Genomic DNA, 24108 nt, shown 5'->3' with positions numbered 1-24108 from the left:
GTGGTGGAGGTGGGTGGAGGAGAGGTGGTGGAGGCAGGAGGAGGAGAGGGGCTGGAGGTGGAGGAGGTGGGTGGAGGAGAGGTGGTGGGGGCAGGAGGAGGAGCGGTGGATGAGGTGGGTGGAGGAGAGGTGGTGGAGGTGGGTGGAGGAGAGGGGGTGGAGGTGGTTGGAGGAGAGGTGGTGGAGGTGGGTGGAGGAGAGGTGGTGGAGTTGGGTGGAGGAGAGGTGGTGGAGGTTGGTGGAGGAGAGGTGGTGGAGTTGGGTGGAGGAGAGATGGTGGAGGTGGTGGAGTTGGGTGGAGGAGAGATGGTGGAGGTGGTTGGAGGAGAGAGGGTGGAGGTGGGTGGAGGAGGAGGAGGAGTGGTGGTGGAGGTGGGTGGAGGAGAGGTGGTGGAGGTGGGTGGAGGAGAGGTGGTGGAGGTTGGTGGAGGAGAGGTGGTGGAGTTGGGTGGAGGAGAGATGGTGGAGGTGGTGGAGTTGGGTGGAGGAGAGATGGTGGAGGTGGTTGGAGGAGAGAGGGTGGAGGTGGGTGGAGGAGGAGGAGGAGTGGTGGTGGAGGTGGGTGGAGGAGAGGTGGTGGAGGTGGGTGGAGGAGAGGTGGTGGAGGTGGGTGGAGAAGAGGGGGTGGAGGTGGTTGGAGGAGAGGTGGTGGAGGTGGGTGGAGGAGAGGGGTTGGAGGTGGGTGGAGGAGAGATGGTGGAGGTGGTTGGAGGAGAGGTGGTGGTGGTGGGTGGAGGAGAGATGGTGGAGGTGGTTGGAGTAGAGATGGTGGTGGTGGGTGGAGGAGAGGGGGTGGAGGTGGGTGGAGGACAGGTGGTGGAGGCAGGAGGAGAGGTGGTGGAGGAGGTGGGTGGAGGAGAGGTGGTGGTGGTGGGTGGAGGAGAGGGGGTGGAGGTCGTGGAAGGAGAGGGGGTGGAGGTGGGTGGAGGAGAGGGGGTGGAGGTGGGTGGAGGAGAGGGGGTGGAGGAGGGTGGAGGAGAGGGGGTGGAGGTGGGTGGAGGAGAGGTGGTGGAGGTGGTTGGAGGAGAGGTGGTGGTGGTGGGTGGAGGAGAGATGGTGGAGGTGGTTGGAGTAGAGATGGTGGTGGTGGTGGGTGGAGGAGAGGGGGTGGTGGTGGGTGGAGGAGAGGTGGTGGAGGTTGGTGGAGGAGAGGGGCTGGAGGTGGGTGGAGGAGAGATGGTGGAGGTGGTTGGAGGAGAGGTGGTGGTGGTGGTTGGAGGAGAGATGGTGGAGGTGGTTGGAGTAGAGATGGTGGTGGTGGGTGGAGGAGAGGGGGTGGTGGTGGGTGGAGGAGAGGGGGTGGAGGTGGTTGGAGGAGAGGTGGTGGAGTTGGGTGGAGGAGAGGTGGTGGAGGTGGGTGGAGAAGATGTGGTGGAGGGAGGAGGAGGAGCGGTGGTGGGTGGAGGAGTGGAGGTGGGTGGAGGAGAGGTGGTGGAGGCAGGAGGAGAGGTGGTGGAGGAGGTGGGTGGAGGAGAGGTGGTGGTGGTGGGTGGAGGAGAGATGGTGGAGGTGGTTGGAGTAGAGATGGTGGTGGTGGGTGGAGGAGAGGGGGTGGAGGTGGGTGGAGGAGAGGGGGTGGAGGTGGTTGGAGGAGAGGTGGTGGAGGTGGTTGGATGAGAGGGGGTGGAGGTGGGTGGAGGAGAGGTGGTGGAGGTGGGTGGAGGAGAGGTGGTGGAGGTGGTTGGAGGAGAGGTGGTGGTGGTGGGTGGAGGAGAGATGGTGGAGGTGGTTGGAGTAGAGATGGTGGTGGTGGTGGGTGGAGGAGAGGTGGTGGTGGTGGGTGGATGAGAGGGGGTGGTGGTGGGTGGAGGAGAGGTGGTGGAGGTTGGTGGAGGAGAGGTGGTGGAGGCAGGAGGAGGAGAGGTGGTGGAGGTGGAGGAGGTGGGTGGAGGAGAGGTGGTGGGGGCAGGAGGAGGAGCGGTGGAGGAGGTGGGTGGAGGAGAGGTGGTGGAGGTGGGTGGAGGAGAGGGGGTGGAGGTGGTTGGAGGAGAGGTGGTGGAGGTGGGTGGAGGATAGGTGGTGGAGGTTGGTGGAGGAGAGGGGCTGGAGGTGGGTGGAGGAGAGATGGTGGAGGTGGTTGGAGGAGAGGTGGTGGTGGTGGGTGGAGGAGAGATGGTGGAGGTGGTTGGAGTAGAGATGGTGGTGGTGGGTGGAGGAGAGGGGGTGGAGGTGGGTGGAGGACAGGTGGTGGAGGCAGGAGGAGAGGTGGTGGAGGAGGTGGGTGGAGGAGAGGTGGTGGTGGTGGGTGGAGGAGAGGGGGTGGAGGTCGTGGAAGGAGAGGGGGTGGAGGTGGGTGGAGGAGAGGGGGTGGAGGAGGGTGGAGGAGAGGGGGTGGAGGTGGGTGGAGGAGAGGGGGTGGAGGAGGGTGGAGGAGAGGGGGTGGAGGTGGGTGGAGGAGAGGGGGTGGAGGTGGGTGGAGGAGAGGGGGTGGAGGAGGGTGGAGGAGAGGGGGGTAAAGGACAAAAAGTGGAATCTGTTTTGGAAAAAAGTGAAAATAATAAGTAATTGTTTTTAGTAAAGAATGAACTTTGAATTGTTGGGAGGTGAATTGTTGAGCTATTAGAACGTACTGAGTGGGATTTGTTGCTGGCAGTATTCTTCATCAGGGGGAAGGGCATTGATGCATCCACACGTCTCATCAGTCATGTTGTCACATGACCCATGCAGAAGACACTTGTCACATGGCCAGCGATACGGATCCTCACATCTGCATTGGAACCCAGCCCAAAATCGAGAGCAAACTGAGGAAAGAAAAACACAAAGTTTTCATATTCAAAGGGATACATTTTGTGATGGAAAACAGTCAGTCTATCCAGGAATGTACAGTTATTCAAAACGAAAAATTAACCAAACTATGTCGTTCAGCTAGAGCTTCAATATATATCTATTCAAAGCAACCTTTTAGCCAATTTGACAAATTGTCTAACTTTCTCATGGATTTTTCCGAAAACTTCACATCAAAATCCAGCAGAAACTGTTCAATGCAGTCATAACAAATCGTCAAACATTATAGACAAGTAAATACAGGATACTTCAAACCTGTGACCCAGTCACCTGCAAAGAGCAATAAAACAACATTGGCAGAACTTTGTGTGCACCTGTGGTGATGTTGACCTCAGAGATCAGTATGTTGCTGTCGATGGGGAAGGGGTAGCTGATGTTATCCAGGATGCTCCTCAGTTCCTCTATCACTGTAACATTTGTGGTTTGCAACTCGATAGTAGTCAGGTACACATAAACCACTGGAGGACCTGCAGTGAGAACAGGTGCATCGTGTGAAAGTATCCATTTCAAATACATTAGGTTAGGACGTGTGTATTTGATGTTTGCTAGGAAGCCAACTCTTTTCAAAGCCCTACTCGTTGATGGAGGTGGAGAAGTGGTTGATGGAGGTGGAGAAGTTGTAGATGGAGGTGTAGAAGTGGTGGACGGAGGTGCAGAAGTCGTGATAGGACAAGTTGTATTGACTTTTTGGAGACAAAAGTCAAGTTCATAGTTTACGTAAACGTTTAACACAAAGCTATTCAACTCATAACTTGCTGACATTAGGAAGCAAATCATTACAACACATTATAATGTGCTTCTAAAATAATGACTTCTATAAATGGGAGGGAGTCTTTAAAGTTAGTGATTTAACCATGTCTATTGTTTGATCAATCCCAGTATGGGTCAATACTCTTGCACTAAGGACTCAGGAGAATTGAGGCCTTGTAGAGTGTCACAGCTTCAGATTCTTGGCTGTATCCACAGTTTTACGTCAACTGTGACCAGACATGAGAACGTACTGAGTTGGGAGAGCTGGCAGTATTCTTCATCAGGGGGAAGGGCATTGATGCATCCACACGTCTCATCAGTGATGTTGTCACATGACCCATGCAGAAGACACTTGTCACATGGCCAGCGATACGGATCCTCACATGTGCATTGAAACCCAGCCCCGAATGGAGAGCAAACTGAGGACAGATAAACACAAACAATGTTCCGGAAAACTTGGTCCAAATCATACACTTTGTGGATGACGGTTAACATTTGTGATAGAAAGGCAGGATCAGTCTTTCCAAGAATTTGTCATTTTGCATTCTTACAATTCAGAGGGAATTGACCAATCTATGTGGATTAGTGGTACCTTCTAAATATGTTCACTCAATGCAACATTTGAGCAGATTTGACCAATTGTTGAACTTTCCCGCCAGTTTGACTAATCATCACACTTCTACAAATTTAAGGTGATGGATGTTTACCTTCTCCTTTACTTGTTTATGGGCTTTAGGAATATTGCACTTATATTTCAAGTGATACACTTTTTAAAATTTGTTTAATTCTTACTGGAAGTCTTGTCTATAGCTTGAATGACATTTTATCCATTATTCCATCTCAAAGGTTCATGCATATGTTCCTGATTCCCACAACCTTAGGGCTAGAAACATTAAAAGAAATATCCACAAATTGGGCAGCATTTTCTTCAGAAGAGCTGCCTTAAAATCGTGCAATTATTGTCACATCAGTCACAAAACTTCACATCAAAATCCAGCAGAAACTGTTCAATGTAGTCATAACAAATCGTCAAACATTATAGACAAGTAAATACAGGATACTTCAAACCTGTGACCCAGTCATCTGCAATGAGCAATAAAACAACATTGGCAGAACTTTGTGTGCACCTGTGGTGATGTTGACCTCAGAGATCAGTGTGTTGCTGTCGATGGGGAAGGGGTAGCTGTTGTTATCCAGGATGCTCCTCAGTTCCTCTATCACTGTAACATTTGTGGTTTGCAACTCGATAGTAGTCAGGTACACATAGACCACTGGAGGACCTGCAGTGAGAACAGGTGCATCGTGTGAAAGTATCCATTTCAAATACATTAGGTTAGGACGTGTGTATTTGATGTTTGCTAGGAAGCCAACTCTTTTCAAAGCCCTACTCGTTGATGGAGGTGGAGAAGTGGTTGATGGAGGTGGAGAAGTTGTAGATGGAGGTGTAGAAGTGGTGGACGGAGGTGCAGAAGTCGTGATAGGACAAGTTGTATTGACTTTTTGGAGACAAAAGTCAAGTTCATAGTTTACGTAAACGTTTAACACAAAGCTATTCAACTCATAACTTGCTGACATTAGGAAGCAAATCATAACAACACATTATAATGTGCTTCTAAAATAATGACTTCTATAAATGTGAGGGAGTCTTTAAAGTTAGTGATTCAACCATGTCTATTGTTTGATCAATCCCAGTATGAGTCAATACTCTTGCACTAAGGACTCAGGAGAATTGAGGCCTTGTACAGTGTCACAGCTTCAGATTCTTGGCTGTATCCACAGTTTTATGTCAACTGTGACCAGACATGAGAACGTACTGAGTTGGGAGAGCTGGCAGTATTCTTCATCAGGGGGAAGGGCATTGATGCATCCACACGTCTCATCAGTGATGTTGTCACATGACCCATGCAGAAGACACTTGACACATGGCCAGCGATACGGATCCTCACATGTGCATTGAAACCCAGCCCCGAATGGAGAGCAAACTGAGGACAGATAAACACAAACAATGTTCCGGAAAACTTGGTCCAAATCATACACTTTGTGGATGACGGTTAACATTTGTGATAGAAAGGCAGGATCAGTCTTTCCAAGAATTTGTCATTTTGCATTCTTACTATTCAGAGGGAATTGACCAATCTATGTGGATTAGTGGTACCTTCTAAATATGTTCACTCCATGCAACATTTGAGCTGATTTGACCAATTGTTGAACTTTCCCGCCAGTTTGACTAATCATCACACTTCTACAAATTTAAGGTGATGGATGTTTACATTCTCCTTTACTTGTTTATGGGCTTTAGGAATATTGCACTTATATTTCAAGTGATACACTTTTTAAAATTTGTTTAATTCTTACTGGAAGTCTTGTCTATAGCTTGAATGACATTTTAATCCATTATTCCATCTCAAAGGTTCATGCATATGTTCCTGATTCCCACAACCTTGGGGCTAGAAACATTTAAAAAAATATCCACAAATTGGGCAGCATTTTCTTCAGAAGAGCTGCCTTAAAATCGTGCAATTATTGTCACATCAGTCACAAAACTTCACATCAAAATCCAGCAGAAACTGTTCAATGCAGTCATAACAAATCGTCAAACATTATAGACAAGTAAATACAGGATACTTCAAACCTGTGACCCAGTCATCTGCAAAGAGCAATAAAACAACATTGGCAGAACTTTGTGTGCACCTGTGGTGATGTTGACCTCAGAGATCAGTATGTTGCTGTCGATGGGGAAGGGGTAGCTGATGTTATCCAGGATGCTCCTCAGTTCCTCTATCACTGTAACATTTGTGGTTTGCAACTCGATAGTAGTCAGGTACTCATAGACCACTGGAGGACCTGCAGTGAGAACAGGTGCATCGTGTGAAAGTATCCATTTCAAATACATTAGGTTAGGACGTGTGTATTTGATGTTTGCTAGGAAGCCAACTCTTTTCAAAGCCCTACTCGTTGATGGAGGTGGAGAAGTGGTTGATGGAGGTGGAGAAGTTGTAGATGGAGGTGTAGAAGTGGTGGACGGAGGTGCAGAAGTCGTGATAGGACAAGTTGTATTGACTTTTTGGAGACAAAAGTCAAGTTCATAGTTTACGTAAACGTTTAACACAAAGCTATTCAACTCATAACTTGCTGACATTAGGAAGCAAATCATAACAACACATTATAATGTGCTTCTAAAATAATGACTTCTATAAATGGGAGGGAGTCTTTAAAGTTAGTGATTCAACCATGTCTATTGTTTGATCAATCCCAGTATGAGTCAATACTCTTGCACTAAGGACTCAGGAGAATTGAGGCCTTGTAGATTGTCACAGCTTCAGATTCTTGGCTGTGTCCACAGCTTTATGTCAACTGTGACCAGACATGAGAACGTACTGAGTTGGGAGAGCTGGCAGTATTCTTCATCAGGGGGAAGGGCATTGATGCATCCACACGTCTCATCAGTGATGTTGTCACATGACCCATGCAGAAGACACTTGTCACATGGCCAGCGATACGGATCCTCACATGTGCATTGGAACCCAGCCCCGAATGGAGAGCAAACTGAGGACAGATAAACACAAACAATGTTCCAGAAAACTTGGTCCAAATCATACACTTTGTGGATGACGGTTAACATTTGTGATAGAAAGGCAGGATCAGTCTTTCCAAGAATTTGTCATTTTGCATTCTTACTATTCAGAGGGAATTGACCAATCTATGTGGATTAGTGGTACCTTCTAAATATGTTCACTCCATGCAACATTTGAGCTGATTTGACCAATTGTTGAACTTTCCCGCCAGTTTGACTAATCATCACACTTCTACAAATTTAAGGTGATGGATGTTTACCTTCTCCTTTACTTGTTTATGGGCTTTAGGAATATTGCACTTATATTTCAAGTGATACACTTTTTAAAATTTGTTTAATTCTTACTGGAAGTCTTGTCTATAGCTTGAATGACATTTTATCCATTATTCCATCTCAAAGGTTCATGCATATGTTCCTGATTCCCACAACCTTAGGGCTAGAAACATTGAAAAAAATATCCACAAATTGGGCAGCATTTTCTTCAGAAGAGCTGCCTTAAAATCGTGCAATTATTGTCACATCAGTCACAAAACTTCACATCAAAATCCAGCAGAAACTGTTCAATGCAGTCATAACAAATCGTCAAACATTATAGACAAGTAAATACAGGATACTTCAAACCTGTGACCCAGTCATCTGCAAAGAGCAATAAAACAACATTGGCAGAACTTTGTGTTCACCTGTGGTGATGTTGACCTCAGAGATCAGTATGTTGCTGTCGATGGGGAAGGGGTAGCTGATGTTATCCAGGATGCTCCTCAGTTCCTCTATCACTGTAACATTTGTGGTTTGCAACTCGATAGTAGTCAGGTACTCATAGACCACTGGAGGACCTGCAGTGAGAACAGGTGCATCGTGGGAAAGTATCCATTTCAAATACATTAGGTTAGGACGTGTGTATTTGATGTTTGCTAGGAAGCCAACTCTTTTCAAAGCCCTACTTGTTGATGGAGGTGGAGAAGTGGTTGATGGAGTTGGAGAAGTTGTAGATGGAAGTGTAGAAGTGGTGGACGGAGGTGCAGAAGTCGTGATAGGACAAGTTGTATTGACTTTTTGGAGACAAAAGTCAAGTTCATAGTTTACGGAAACGTTTAACCCAAAGTTATTCACCTCATAACCTGCTGACATTAAGAAGCAAATCATCACAACACATTATAATGTGCTTCTAAAATAATGACTTCTATAAATGGGAGGGAGTCTTTAAAGTTAGTGATTCAACCATGTCTATTGTTTGATCAATCCCAGTATGGGTCAATACTCTTGCACTAAGGACTCAGGAGAATTGAGGCCTTGTACAGTGTCACAGCTTCAGATTCTTGGCTGTGTCCACAGCTTTATGTCAACTGTGACCAGACATGAGAACGTACTGAGTTGGGAGAGCTGGCAGTATTCTTCATCAGGGGGAAGGGCATTGATGCATCCACACGTCTCATCAGTGATGTTGTCACATGACCCATGCAGAAGACACTTGTCACATGGCCAGCGATACGGATCCTCACATGTGCATTGGAACCCAGCCCCGAATGGAGAGCAAACTGAGGACAGATAAACACAAACAATGTTCCGGAAAACTTGGTCCAAATGATGCACTTTGTGGATGACGGTTAACATTTGTGATGGAAAGGCAGGATCAGTCTTTCCAAGAATTTGTCATTTTGCATTCTTACAATTCAGAGGGAATTGACCAATCTATGTGGATTAGTGGTACCTTCTAAATATGTTCACTCAATGCAACATTTGAGCAGATTTGACCAATTGTTGAACTTTCCCGCCAGTTTGACTAATCATCACACTTCTACAAATTTAAGGTGATCTATGTTTACCTTCTCCTTTACTTGTTTATGGGGTTTAGGAATATTGTACTTATATTTCAAATGATACACTTTTTAAAATTTGTTTAATTCTTACTGGAAGTCTTGTCTATAGCTTGAATGACATTTTATCCATTATTCCATCTCAAAGGTTCATGCATATGTTCCTGATTCCCACAACCTTAGGGCTAGAAACATTTAAAAAAATATCCACAAATTGGGCAGCATTTTCTTCAGAAGAGCTGCCTTAAAATCGTGCAATTTTGGTCACATCAGTCACAAAACTTCACATCAAAATCCAGCAGAAACTGTTCAATGCAGTCATAACAAATCGTCAAACATTATAGACAAGTTAATACAGGATACTTCAAACCTGTGACCCAGTCATCTGCAAAGAGCAATAAAACAACATTGGCAGAACTTTGTGTGCACCTGTGGTGATGTTGACCTCAGAGATCAGTATGTTGCTGTCGATGGGGAAGGGGTAGCTGATGTTATCCAGGATGCTCCTCAGTTCCTCTATCACTGTAACATTTGTGGTTTGCAACTCGATAGTAGTCAGGTACTCATAGACCACTGGAGGACCTGCAGTGAGAACAGGTGCATCGTGGGAAAGTGTCCATTTCAAATACATTAGGTTAGGACGTGTGTATTTGATGTTTGCTAGGAAGCCAACTCTTTTCAAAGCCCTACTTGTTGATGGAGGTGGAGAAGTGGTTGATGGCGGTGGAGAAGTAGATGGAGGTGTAGAAGTGGTGGACGGAGGTGCAGAAGTCGTGATAGGACAAGTTGTATTGACTGTTTGGAGACAATAGTCAAGTTCATAGTTTACTTAAACGTTTAACACAAAGTTATTCACCTCATAACTTGCTGACATTAGGAAGCAAATCATCACAACACATTATAAAGTGCTTCTTAAATAATGACTTCCATAAATGGGATGGAGTCTTTAAAGTTAGTGATTTAACCATGTCTATTGTTTGATCAATCCCAGTATGGGTCAATACTCTTACATTAAGGACTCAGGAGAATTGAGGCCTTGTACAGTGTCACAGCTTCAGATTCTTGGCTGTGTCAACAGCTTTATGTCAACTGTGACCAGACATGAGAACGTACTGAGTTGGGAGAGCTGGCAGTATTCTTCATCAGGAGGAAGGGCATTGATGCATCCACACGTCTCATCAGTGATGTTGTCACATGACCCATGCAGAAGACACTTGTCACATGGCCAGCGATACGGATCCTCACATGTGCATTGGAACCCAGCCCCGAATGGAGAGCAAACTGAGGACAGAAAAACACAATATCTCCGTTTATGTTGGGAAGCCGTTATGTAATTATAACATCTGGCAATCAAGTGAAAACAGTTCCCTCTTCAGTCACAAGACACAGAGTCAGTAACTCAACCACTCAGTCTCAGTTACTCAACCACTCAGTCTCAGTAGCTCAACCACTCAGTCTCAGTAACTCAACCACTCAGTCTCAGTAACTCAACCACTCAGTCTCAGTAACTCAACCACTCAGTCTCAGTAACTCAACCACTCAGTCTCAATAACTCAACCACTCAGTCTCAGTAACTCAACCACTCAGTCTCAGTAACTCAACCACTCAGTCTCAGTAACTCAACCACTCAGTCTCAGTAACTCAACCACTCAGTCTCAGTAACTCAACCACTCAGTCTCAGTAACTCAACCACTCAGTCTCAGTAACTCAACCACTCAGTCTCAGTAACTCAACCTAGGGGACGTTGTGGGCCGGGTCACAGGGGGGAGGGTGGAGGTCTGGCCGCTGGGGGGAGGGTGGAGGCCTAGGGGGAGGGTGGAGGCCTAGGGGGAGGGTGGAGGTCTGGCCGCTGGGGGGAGGGTGGAGGCCTGGGGGGAGGTTGGAGGCCTAGGGGGAGGGTGGAGGCCTAGGGGGAGGGTGGAGGCCTGGGGGGAGGGTGGAGGCCTGGGGGGAGGGTGGAGGCCTAGGGGGAGGGTGGAGGCCCGGCCCCTGGTGGGAGGGCGGAGGCCTGGCCCCTGGGGGGAGGGCGGAGGCCTGGCCCCGGGGGGAGGGTGGAGGCCTGGCCCCTGGGGGGAGGGCGGAGGCCTGGCCATGGGGGGAGGGTGGAGGCCTGGCCCCTGGGGGGAGGGCGGAGGCCTGGCCCCTGGGGGGTGGGTGGAGGCCTGGCCCCTGGGGGGAGGGGGGAGGGTGGAGGCCTGGCCCCTGGGGGAGGGTGGAGGCCTGGCCCCTGGGGGGAGGGTGGAGGCCTGGCCCCTGGGGGAGGGTGGAGGCCAGGCCCTGGGGGGAGGGTGGAGGCCTGGCCCCTGGGGGAGGGTGGAGGCTTGGCCCTGGGGGGAGGGGGGAGGGTGGAGGCCTGGCCCCTGGGGGGAGGGCGGAGGCCTGGCCCCTGGGGGGAGGGTGGAGGCCAGGCCCTGGGGGGAGGGTGGAGGCCTGGCCCCTGGGGGAGGGTGGAGGCCAGGCCCTGGGGGGAGGGGGGAGGGTGGAGGCCTGGCCCCTGGGGGAGGGTGGAGGCCTGGCCCTGGGGGGAGGGTGGAGGTACCTGTGGTGATGTTGGTGTCCGTGATCTCGACAGCAGGACTGAGGGCCAGAGGGAAGCTGCTGTTCTCCAGCCGGGCGCGGAGAGTCTCCAGGGTGGCCAGGTCTATGAGGTGGAGCTCCACCTCCACCTCCAACACCACCTCCGCCTGCAGTGCTGCAGCCACAACACACACTCAGAACGGGTTCTGTGTCCTCGGCCACACCCTCCTACTAGGGCTGCAGGATATATCGGCTATGTACGATATATCGATATAATTTCCAAGGGGATACAAGATTTGACAATATCGTTTATATCGATATGCGTTAAAATGGTCCGTTTCCCCCTCAAGCGTCTACAGCGCTTGCCTTGGAGACTGTGAGCGCGACCCCTCCCCCTCTCACTCTGTCTTTCCGAACGTGCCGTGTGCAAAGACGCCTCATTCCTGCCCCCGCCGCCCCCTCACAACACAACAAGCATGGATGATACCCGTAAAGAAAACGAGACGGCGGCGGGAGACAAAAATGTTTCAAAGAGGAGAAGCAACGGCTCCATAATGTGGAAATAGTTTGGGTTTAAAAAAAACAGATGAGCAGCAGCTGAAGGTCATCTGTAGAGAGTGTAGCAAAACCGTTGCGACTAAAAGTGGAAGCACGACAAATCTGTTCCACCATTTACAGCAGCGGCACAAAGTGCAGTATGAGGAATGCGTAAAACTCCGTGGCTGTGCTGCTGCATCACCGGCCGCGACAGTTTCTTCTGCCCCGAAACCAGGGCCGGCGATCGGCAAATGTGTTGGGGGCGCCCTCTGGTGACGCTCTTAATTAATTAATTAAAATATACGAAACAAGCGAAATGAAACCAAACATGTTCCCAAATGGAACGGAGAAGGGAGGGGGCGGGGGATTAAAGTTACGGCGCACTGAAACCCTCACGTAGTACGCAGGACAATGCGACGAAGCCAATGCTCTTAATGGTAGCTAATGTGTGTAACCTACAGCTTTATATTGTTTTGCATAGGTGATTATTTTGTGAAGAAGGTGAAAAACATCCCTTTTTTTTTAACATGTTCATTGAATTCTGATGAAAATAACGATACAAAATCACATGTTTGCATTCATATGGACCTATGTTTTAATATAAGTGCTTGCAACATCTCACATGTGGTTTTTGACTTACATAAAAAACATCTAACCCACTCTATAGAAAATATCGAGATATATATCGTATATCGCCATTCAGCCAAAAAATATCGGGATATCATATTTTGCCCATATCGTGCAGCCCTACCTCCTACGCCCCGTACGATGGACCATCACCCTCAGCGTACGGACCAGGAGGAAGGAGACAGGAACCAGGGGACAGGAGACAGGAACCAGGAGGGAGGAACCAGGAGGAAGGAGACAGGAACCAGGGGGAAGGAGACAGGAACCAGGGGACAGGAGACAGGAACCAGGGGGGAGGAACCAGGAGGAAGGAGACAGGAACCAGGGGGAAGGAGACAGGAACCAGGGGACAGGGGGGAGGAACCAGGAGGAAGGAGACAGGAACCAGGAGGAAGGAGACAGGAACCAGGGGACAGGAACCAGGGGACAGGAACCAGGAGGAAGGAGACGGGAACCAGGGGACAGGAACCAGGAGGAAGGAGACGGGAACCAGGAGGAAGGAGACAGGAACCAGGGGGAAGGAGACAGGAACCAGGAGGAAGGAGACGGGAACCAGGGGACAGGAACCAGGAGGAAGGAGACAGGAACCAGGGGGAAGGAGACAGGAACCAGGAGGAAGGAGACAGGAACCAGGGGACAGGAACCAGGAGGAAGGAGACAGGAACCAGGGGGAAGGAGACAGGAACCAGGGGACAGGAACCAGGAGGAAGGAGACAGGAACCAGGGGACAGGAACCAGGAGGAAGGAGACAGGAACCAGGAGGGAGGAGACAGGAACCAGGGGGAAGGAGACAGGAACCAGGGGACAGGAACCAGGAGGGAGGAGACAGGAACCAGGGGGAAGGAGACAGGAACCAGGAGGGAGGAGACAGGAACCAGGGGGAAGGAGACAGGAACCAGGGGACAGGAACCAGGGGACAGGAGACAGGAACCAGGGGGAAGGAGAGAGGAACCAGGGGGAAGGAGAGAGGAACCAGGGGGAAGGAGAGAGGAACCAGGGGGAAGGAGACAGGAACCAGGGGGAAGGAGACAGGAACCAGGAGGAAGGAGACAGGAACCAGGAGGAAGGAGACGTGAACCAAAGGAAGGAGACAGGAACCAGGAGGAAGGAGACAGGAACCAAAGGAAGGAGACAGGAACCAGGGGGAAGGAGACAGGAACCAGGAGGGAGGAGACAGGAACCAGAAGGTAGGAGATGGAAATTAGAGGAAATATTAATTCAGGAAATATGAACCAGGAGCTAGCACATTGGAACGAGGAGGTAGGTGATCTGAACCGGATTAGATGAGGCAGAAAACAATCAGATCTCATCTTAGGGCGTAAGTGATCCCCATTGTAAAAGGACAAGCAAAATATATTGACTCCTCTGTTTACATTCCTAGAGGCCTTGGCTGAACACGCCCTCTCTCTAACTGGAAGCACATGATTAACCTCTGGCACTTCCTCAAGACCTCAGCTCTTATTGTGTTTGAGGAGACATTCTTAGTTAGAGACGCATGGGTTACTTTGGTTTCATACATTGGTTTATTTATTTCAGTCTCCATTCCAGGGGTCGGCAACCCAAGGCCGCTGGCACCACTGGCACGCAGCAGCAGCATAATTATTGGCACACTGGCAAAAAAAAAACAGTGTGAAATAATGTCCAGTTCGGATCTCAATGAGGTGAGGGCTGCTGTGGCGAAGGTGATCAACTTTATAGTGAAGCGATCTGCACTGACGCACAGACAGTTCCAGTCCCTGCTCGAGGAGATGGACAGCGCATACAGCAATCTCGCTCTCCACTCAGCCGTGAGGTGGCTAAGTTGCGGAAAGGCTTCCGAGCGGTTTGTCGGCTACTTCGATGCATCAAGGCCTTTCTGTCCACAGCTGGAGGACGAGCAGTGGGTGGTGAAACTCATGTTTCTGACGAACATAACGGGACTCGACGAGCTCCATCTCCGACTGCAAGGTGCAGGGCCAACTGTTTTGGACATGTGCGACACATGGACGGCTTTTGTTAGCAGTATTTTCAAGTGATATTGCTACCTCCACTTTCCGCTACTTCCGCCACTTAAGAGAGCAGTCCTCCCAGCGCAACATCAGCAACGCTGAAATATGTGCATATATGCGCGAGCTTGAATCGGAGTTCACGACAAGATTTGGGGACTTTAAAGGTCCCATGACATGCTATTTTATGTATTCTTTAATATAGGTATTAGTGGGCAACTAATGCCGCTTTTCCACTGCATGGTACCAGCACGACACGACTCGACTCGACTCGACTCAGCTCGCATTTTTTGCGTTTCCACCGCGATCTGGTACCTGAAGTGGCTGCTTTTTCTAGTACCGCCTCGCTCTAGGTTCCAAGCGGCTGAGCCGATGCTAAAAGGTGACGTCGGCAGACGGCCGGCCACTGATTGGTCAGAGAGTGTGACGAAGTCACGAGAGCGACATGGCAACCATGCTGGTAAAAGCCATAGCAGCGCCGCAGCCAACATATTCCACTTCTTCAACTTCTTCAACATGCCAGCTAATAATACGAACACGAATACCATCGCATCGATGTCCTCCATTGTTGTTATGTAGGTTCTGTCCATGCGTGGGTTGCGTAGGTCTTGTTTGCGTCGCGTACAAAAATACGTCACGGCCCTTTCGCGCAGCCGACCCCGCCCACGTACAGGAGGTACTATTTGCGGTGGAAAAGCACCCGTGCTGCTACCGTGTCGAGTTGTGTCGAGTCGTGTCGTGTCGTGTCGAGTCGAGCTACATGTGCGGTGGAAAAGCGGCATAACACATTATTCAAAGACGTTCCCGAAATTCAGCCGTGGTGCAGAGTTACAGCCACTCCAAGCCAGTCGCACATTGAGCTTCCCCCAAATGCGCGTTGTTTTGGCGTCTGTAGCTATGATGCAAATGAGGAGGAGCGAGGCGGGTCAAGGAGGAGGGTGGGCGCACACAGCCTTTAGCCGTGTTCTGTAAATATTCTAGAACGCACGGGAGTCCTGGAGCTCTATATCTAAATATTATCATATACCCTACATAGGTATCTATATCATATAATATATATTATCACGGCCAAAAGCTGTGTGAGCCGATATTATGAATCTCAAATGACCGCGTTGGGTTCTCCGACGTTCCTGGTTCTTCAACGTCCACATCAATGTGAAGTAGACTGAACCGCGACAAGGAGGAGAGAAAAGCTGTGCGCGCCTCCAGACGATATTATGAATCACAAACGACTTTGTCGGGTTCTGCGACGTCTCTGGTACTTCCACTTTCACATCAATCTGAAGTAGACTGAACCGCACGCTGCTGGCTGCCCGCTGCCGGGCGATGGTGCCTTGCGGCAACCGGCGGCATGTCGCAGTTTATGTACTTCAGCGAGTCAAAGCCAAAGTTCCTTTCCCCCAATTCCTTCTCAACCATGGCTCAGATAACCCCCACTACAGTCTCGTTGTGGAAATACAAGAGACGTCAAAGAACCGACAAGAAACACTTGCGTTACAGTGTGTGTATTCACACACACACACATGTGGCGCTCGCACGGTCGTGTCTCATTGGCGGGCCAATGTCTCTGGGCGGGCCAGGCAGAGTAAGGGGAGGAGCTTAGATGCTTTATGACGTCATTAATAAAGACATTCCAAATCAGCGCGCTTGAGCCTCAGTTTTTTCAAAGGCAAGCAGAACAGCTAGTGCTCGTTTTACACCAAACGCAAGTTTTAGCCACTGGGGGACCATAGGCAGGCTAGGGGAACTCATATTTATGTTAGAAAACCTCATAAAGTGAGATTTTCATGTCATTGGACCTTTAAGAGGTTCCGACCCATGTTCTCTTTCCTGATCAAGCCCGAAAGCTTTGATGGGCATGAACTGGATACATCCCTGACAGACTGGTTGGATGCACAGGACATGGAAATGCAGCTGATTGAGCTGAAGAGCTCAACACTCTGGTTGTCTAAGTTTGCAGAGCTATGGGAACAACTGGAAACCACAGCAGCCAAAGATCACGGAGCCTGCACCCTCGCCTGCTGGGCGTCTGCCCCAGAGAAGTTCAGCTGTCTCCGGAGCGTTGCGTTGGCTCTGCTGTCAGTATTCGGGAAGCTCACATTTGATTGGTTGACAGGACTGCCCGTCGGCGGGGCGGCCGTTGATGCAGCTGCAGACACCCTTGGCGATGACATCACAGGCGCCGTGGGCCAGGCAGCTCTCGATTGGCCAGGCGAACCCTTCCTGGCAGCGGCACTGCTCACCCGCGCCCACCGGCGTGCATGCTGCGGAGAGTAAACAAACCGCGTTGTCATGGCAGCTGCCAGGTGAGGTAGGGGCTTTCAATAAGAGCAAGAACGACATGAAGAATGATGTCAATACTGGTGTACTGTTCTTGTGATCAGTGGTCTCACATGGGTCGCCCTACCTGTGGTGACCTGAATCTCGCTGATCTGGGTAATGTTGTTGAGTTGGACCGGGAGGCTGATGTTGTTCAGTGCGGCTATGAGGCCGGAGGAACCGTTCACTTTGATGTCGATCAAGTACGTCCAGTTAAACGTCGCCTCTGCAGGGGTTAGAGGTCAGGTCAAGTAGAAGCCTCTCGTTATGCTGTTCTAGTTCAGCCTCTAATGAGGCTGTATTAGACCGCAGAACAACGTACTAGAACAGCCTCATTAGAGGTCGTAGCAGAACAGCCTCATTAGAGGCTGAACTAGAACAGCCTCATTAGAGGCTGAACTAGAACAGCTTCATTAGAGGCTGAACTAGAACAGCGTCATTAGAGGCTGAACTAGAACAGCGTCATTAGAGGTTGATCTAGAACAGCCTCATTAGAGGCTGAACTAGAACAGCCTCATTAGAGGCTGAACTAGAACAGCCTCATTAGAGGCTGAACTAGAACAGCTTCATTAGAGGCTGAACTAGAACAGCGTCATTAGAGGTTGATCTAGTACAGACTCATTAGAGGCTGAACTAGACCATATCGGGTAGGGATAACCAGTTTAATTGCTAACTTAATTTTTGTTATAGTTCTTTGAAGACCAACCATCTGCTGTCGCTCTTTTCTGGCGTAACATCTCTTTCGGAGGAATGTCCTGAGACACATAACACACAGACACAAAGAGGACAGTCCAGTTTAATACCTGGCTAACAACATTCAACACAGACATATGAAATCGGAGACAGTTCAGTTCTGTACATCTTGGCTGGTGTTAACAGAAGGAATCCGCATGGAGGTGCAGCATTATCATCAATTTGAAATGGGAGACAGTTTAATAGTTTAACAGTTGGCAGCATAGTGTACACTCTACCTTTGATTTCATGAACTCTCACTCAGATTTTAAAACATACAACACTATCTCTGATCTCAGGTACACTGTAGCTCTGATATTACATTCCCTACGTCTGATTTTACAAACACTACCTCTGATTTAAAAAAACAATGTTCCTCTTATCTCCTGAACACAACCCCTGATTTCATAAACACTAAATGATTTAATAAACTCTGTATCTCTGATTTCATAAACACTAAACCTGTGATCTCATAAAGACTATACGTCTGATCTCATAAAGACTGTACCTCTGATCTCATGAACACTAAATCTGATTTCATAAACACCACCAATGACTTCCAATGGAGATGAATCATTGAACCCTTTGCCTCTGATTTCATAATCACTTGTACCTCTGGGGCCGTATTCACAAAGGATCTTAGGGCTAAAAGTAGGTCCTAACTGGCGAATTTAGGAGTAACTCCTAAAAATAATGGGCGTGTCACTCTTAAATTTAGGACTCCTAACTTTTTTCACTAAGAGCAATTCACAAAGTATTTTAGGACTAAAAGTAGCACCTAAGTCTAGGAGAGCTTAAAAGTCCTCAAGAGGACTCCTAACTCAGTAAGACCTATTCACAAAGAATCTTAAAATGCCTGCGAGACGAAATGTTAGGGTATTCAACTTATTGTGGAGTTAATGCGCGATGCAATAACATCCCCGACTAACAGGAATAATCCGATTAGTCCCGAAATAAAATGTTATAAAAATTATATATAACTTATAAAAAATTAAAATAATTGCGCCATCAAAAGACGAGGACGTGTTCGTCAATAGGAATAAAGTGCATTCCATCAACACGCAGGTTGTTTTTGATGCAAATTTTTAACATAGCCTACTGGATGTTGTTGCAAAGTGGCCTGGATCTTCAGCTACCCATGATTCGCGCATTTTAATGGTGAGCGGTCTGAGGCAGCTTTTTGAGATGTACCAGTTGGGTGTCACTTGCTGGGTGACAGTGACTATCCATGCAAGACGTGGCTCTAGACACCCTACCTTAATCCACAACCGGGAGCACAGTTAAAGTGTAACATGTAAGTGATTACGCAGATTACGCTTAGTCCTATGCGTAAAACACATCGTATTGGCTCTTTGCGAGCACACAAACATACACGAAATGTTGTGGAGAGAGGAATTGGGCAGATGAAACGTCGGTTTCATGTCCTCCACGGCGAAATACGCCTCACGGGCAAGCACAGTAATCACTATGTGCCATTCTACACAACCTTTGCAAGCGGAGGAACATTCCACAGCCAGACGATGATGATGATGATGATGATGATGATGATGATGATGGCGATCAACATTACAAGGAATTTGGCCGTGTGGAACCGAGTGGACAGGCATTTAGGGATCACTTTGAAAACACATTTTAGGTAAACACCTTGGCACAAATCAGTCAACACTTGGGTAGTTCGTAACATTTCTTTTCTTTTAGATTTTACGTATTTTTATTGTTTGCTTTCTCTCTCTCTTGAATGTGCAGGCTACAACGTCATTATCGTAGTCTGCACAAAATTGTCATCATGCGTGTATTCTGCTAACTGCACTATAACTACTTAATAGGAATTCATTTCTAGCCTAGGCTATTTCCTTGTTTTTCGGTGATTCAGTGGGCTCGTCTGAACAACCAATCAACGAACTGACCGCTTCTAAACTCGTGCACGAGAATTGACGTAATCCATAGCAACGACGCGTCACTCTTAGTTCACTCTTTGTGATTTATCCTTAGTAAGAGTAGGTCTCAGCGGCTTTGTGAATAACTTTTAAGAAAAAACTCCTACGTAAAATGTTTTAGCGCGAGTTAGGAGCACTCCTAGCGGTAAGATAAAATGCTTTGTGAATACGGCCCCTGATCTCATAATCACTTGTACCTCTGATCTCATAATCACTGGTACCTCTGGTCTCATAATCACTTGTACCTCTGATCTCATAATCACTTGTACCTCTGACTCATAATCACTTGTACCTCTGGTCTCATAATCACTTGTACCTCTGGTCTCATAATCACTTGTACCTCTGATCTCATAATCACTGGTACCTCTGGTCTCATAATCACTTGTACCTCTGATCTCATAATCACTTGTACCTCTGACTCATAATCACTTGTACCTCTGGTCTCATAATCACTTGTACCTCTGGTCTCATAATCACTTGTACCTCTGGTCTCATAATCACTTGTGCCTCTGATCTCATAATCACTTGTGCCTCTGATCTCATAATCACTTGTGCCTCTGATCTCATAATCACTTGTGCCTCTGATCTCATAATCACTTGTACCTCTGATCTCATAATCACTTGTACCTCTGGTCTCATAATCACTTGTACCTCTGATCTCATAATCACTTGTACCTCTGATCTCATCACTTGTACCTCTGACTCATAATCACTTGTACCTCTGGTCTCATAATCACTTGTACCTCTGGTCTCATAATCACTTGTACCTCTGATCTCATAATCACTTGTACCTCTGATCTCATAATCACTTGTGCCTCTGATCTCATAATCACTTGTGCCTATGATCTCATAATCACTTGTACCTCTGGTCTCATAATCACTTGTACCTCTGATCTCATAATCACTTGTACCTATGATCTCATATTCACTTGTACCTCTGATGTCATAATCACTTGTACCTATGATCTCATAATCACTTGTACCTCTGGTCTCATAATCACTTGTACCTCTGGTCTCATAATCACTTGTACCTCTGGTCTCATAATCACTTGTACCTCTGATCTCATAATCACTTGTACCTCTGATTTCATAAACACTACCTCTGATCTCACAATCACTTGTACCTCTGATCTCATAATCACTTGTACCTCTGATCTCATAATCACTTGTACCTCTGATCAAAAAATCACTTGTACCTCTGGTCTCATAATCACTTGTACCTCTGGTCTCATAATCACTTGTACCTCTGGTCTCATAATCACTTGTACCTCTGGTCTCATAATCACTTGTACCTCTGATCTCATAATCACTTGTACCTCTGATTTCATAAACACTACCTCTGATCTCACAATCACTTGTACCTCTGATCTCATAATCACTTGTACCTCTGGTCTCATAATCACTTGTACCTCTGGTCTCATAATCACTTGTACCTCTGGTCTCCAGCCAGCCAAAGCAGTAAAGGACTCCTTAGACTCCAGGATGAGGTAGAGCAGGAGGAGGCTGCATGCCGACAGCCCCAGGGTCAACCTCGCCATCTCTGTCTGAGGGGGGATGCAGGAGAAACATACCTTTGGTGGCATTTTGATTGTATATTTAACATATTGTAATATGATTCTTTAAAACCATAAAACAATAGAATACACCTGTGGGAGTGTGTGTGGAGGATGGGTGGTTTAGACAGCCTCACCTGGCCGGGAACAGGTGAGGAACAGCTCTCAGATAGCCAGCCCGCCACACACACACTCACACACACACTCGCTCGCTCACTCACTCACTCACACACACACTCACTCGATCACTCACTCACTCACTCACTCACTCACTCACTCACTCACTCACTCACTCACTCACTCACTCACTCACTCACTCACTCACTCACTCACTCGCTCGCTCGCTCGCACACACACTCACTCTATCACACACTCACTCGATCACTCACACACTCACTCACTCACTCACTCACACACTCACTCACTCACTCACTCACACACTCACTCACTCACTCACTCACACACTCACTCGATCACTCACACACTCACTCACACACACACACCCACTCGATCACTCACACACTCACTCACTCATATTCATACACATACATGCACAAATTCTTACACACAGATTCACACCATTATGAGCATGGTATCAATGAATGAGTGATTCTTCATGTCATCATAGCAGGTGATCGCCATTCTGACCTTTAATGGAGGTTTCTTGGCTGAGGCTTGATCACATCATCACCATAAGAAGGACAACACAGAATCAAGAAGCGTCTGCTGGTGGATCTTCTATAGAGGGAGACATAATGTTCATATCAATCATGAGTTGGATTGAAAGTGATCCGAACATTAACTAACGACATACAAATAAAAATATCGGCAACAATAACTAGCTACTCTCAATAACCAGTCCCTGGTATAAACCAGTTAATCATTAGAACCAGTCCCTTATAATAATCGTACTACTATAATAGCTGGCCTGTCGCACCAGTTCCTCAAGTTAGTCATATGCGCATGTGCCAAGCAGCCTGCAGCTCAAACACACACAGCAAGTGCGATGGCATACATACGCTGCATGCACGCACATACACGCCGCATACACACACCACACGCACACGCACACACACCGCACGTCAAGTCAAAGGCAGCGACTCGCTCGCCGAGGTCAAACATGATGCAGAGGAGAATTGTTGTTCTGGTCCTATGATAGAGAGCGGATTCATTTTTGTCCTTCTGAGGAAATGACTCAGAGGAGATCAGGTGTTGTAACGTGGAGGAAATACTCGTTAGAAATAACTCGTTAAATGCACCGGTTGATCAGTTGGACCGGGAGGCTGATGTTGTTCAGTGCGGCTATGAGGCCGGAGGAACCGTTCACGTCGATGTCGATCACGTACGTCCAGTTAAACGTCGCCTCTGCAGGGGTTAGAGGTCAAGTAGGAGCCTCTCGTGATGCTGTTCTAGCACAGCTGCTCGTGATGCTTTACATCACACATCTACCATCAAATATCTATAGCGGGTTTGAAGTTATTAAGAACAACAGAAACTGTTAACCATGAAGGGCCCGAGTCACAGGTGAGGAGAAAGCTGCCATTGTTAACGTCTCCAAGCCTAGTCTGAGGTTTGGGATTAAGAAGAGAACAAATCACTCTCTCTGTCTCTCTCTGTCTGTCTCTCTCCGACTCTATGTCTCTCTCTATGTCTCTCTTTGTTTCGCTATTTCTCTCTCTCTCTCTCTCTCTCTCTCTCTCTCTCTCTCTCTCTCTCTCTCTCTGTCGCTCTAACTCTCTCTGTCGCTCTAACTCTCTCACTCTTTGACAATGTCTCTCTGTATATCTCTCGCTGTATATCTCTACCTCTCTCTTTCTCTCTCTCTCTCTCTCGCGCTCTCTCTCTCTCTCTCTCTCTCTCTCTCTCTCTCTCTCTCTCTCTCTCTCTCTCTCTCTCTCTCTCTCTCTCTCTCTCTCTCTCTCTCTCTCTCTCTCTCTCTCTCTCTCTCTCTCACACCTCGTACCTGTAAACATGTGCCTGACATTGAAAGCTTCTAGCTAGGCAGGGATATAATAATAAATTAAATTTATGTGGTACTCAAAGACGCTTAGATATGAACTCCTAATCTTGGTACTTGGTAATCTTGGTACTATCAGACTGATGTCAAACACTTTTATTATATCATGATAACAATCATATTATGATAACAATTATTAACTGCTAATTACTTCCAAATTACAGTATTTCTCAACCGTTTAAACACGTTTTCTGAAACTAAAGTTAGTTGCTAATTAGTTGTTGCATTTTAGATACTTTTGTAGGGTAGTGTTTCCAGGTGAACCAAGTTTGCTAAATGAGGAGATTTGTGCTTTTTTTCAAAGAAAATATTTTTGAAAAGAGTTTTGCAAAAAATGTGATTTAGAATTACTATAGAATTTCTTCTGTGAAAACAGTGAAATTGTGCTTAGAATTTAGCAGTCTGCAGTCTTTTAGTTCATACATGAGCTTCATGTTTTCAGAATTTTGTGCATAGTTCAATACTTTTGTGTGTGTACAAAAAATAAACGGTAACAATTACAATAATCACAATTTCTCTCTCTCGCTCTTACACAAACGCACACGCACATGCACACACTTGAATGGTGATAATCAGTTGAGAATTGTTAATGGCTACTACGTGTTGAATAAATATTAAATACTACTACATTAACAATCAATAAACAAATGGCTCTACAACAGCCCCACAAATAATTAACAAATGATTCTGTAATATTCAAAACTATAATAAGTCACATGTTGTCCTGAGATGACCACAACCACCGTCGTCATGACGATGTACACCTGGATGGTGGTCTCTCTGCGACCCCCACTGACCAGTGAACACACTGCACACTTTAAATCAATAGAACACAGTACTAACAGTCCTGTGATCTCCCATCACAGGAGAGCGCCAGCGAGGAGAACAAAGCATAACTTACCGGCTCCTCGAAGCTGCGCGGAGGACTGGATGGTGTGTGGCGGCACTCCGTCCACTGAGAG

At 47.5% G+C, this 24108-nt stretch overlaps 1 protein-coding gene across 1 annotated transcript; it reads right to left on the bottom strand.

The window, feature by feature from the left end:
- Window positions 1-2559: 2559 nt before the first annotated feature.
- LOC130374845 (mucin-2-like) lies at window positions 2560-24108 on the bottom strand. The gene is made up of 20 exons (XM_056581822.1): window positions 24048-24108; window positions 21778-21867; window positions 21010-21120; window positions 17614-17662; window positions 16996-17133; window positions 16688-16852; window positions 11462-11614; window positions 10036-10203; window positions 9613-9717; window positions 9352-9504; window positions 8476-8643; window positions 8050-8157; window positions 7789-7941; window positions 6913-7080; window positions 6226-6594; window positions 5349-5516; window positions 4662-5030; window positions 3786-3953; window positions 3099-3467; window positions 2560-2741 (listed from the first exon to the last, which is right to left on the bottom strand). Exons 3-20 carry the CDS (start codon window positions 21112-21114, stop codon window positions 2560-2562), a joined length of 3258 nt encoding a protein of 1085 aa, XP_056437797.1. The 5' UTR covers window positions 21115-21120; window positions 21778-21867; window positions 24048-24108.

This window comes from Gadus chalcogrammus, chromosome 21, assembly GCF_026213295.1.
Source record: "Gadus chalcogrammus isolate NIFS_2021 chromosome 21, NIFS_Gcha_1.0, whole genome shotgun sequence".
NCBI lineage: Eukaryota > Metazoa > Chordata > Actinopteri > Gadiformes > Gadidae > Gadus > Gadus chalcogrammus.
Note: the sequence above shows the minus strand (reverse complement) of the source record. Positions and strands in the feature narration are given on the sequence as shown.

Bases quoted from the DNA above. Each gene is read 5' to 3' on its own strand.
- LOC130374845 (XM_056581822.1), bottom strand. From the start codon at position 21,114: ATGGCGAGGTTGACCCTGGGGCTGTCGGCATGCAGCCTCCTCCTGCTC. The intron at 7,081-7,788 runs GTGAACACAAAG...ATCTGTCCTCAG, and splicing joins TGAGGTCAACATCACCACAG to TTTGCTCTCCATTCGGGGCT. The intron at 3,468-3,785 runs GTACGTTCTCAT...GTCTCCAAAAAG, and splicing joins CTGCCAGCTCTCCCAACTCA to TCAATACAACTTGTCCTATC.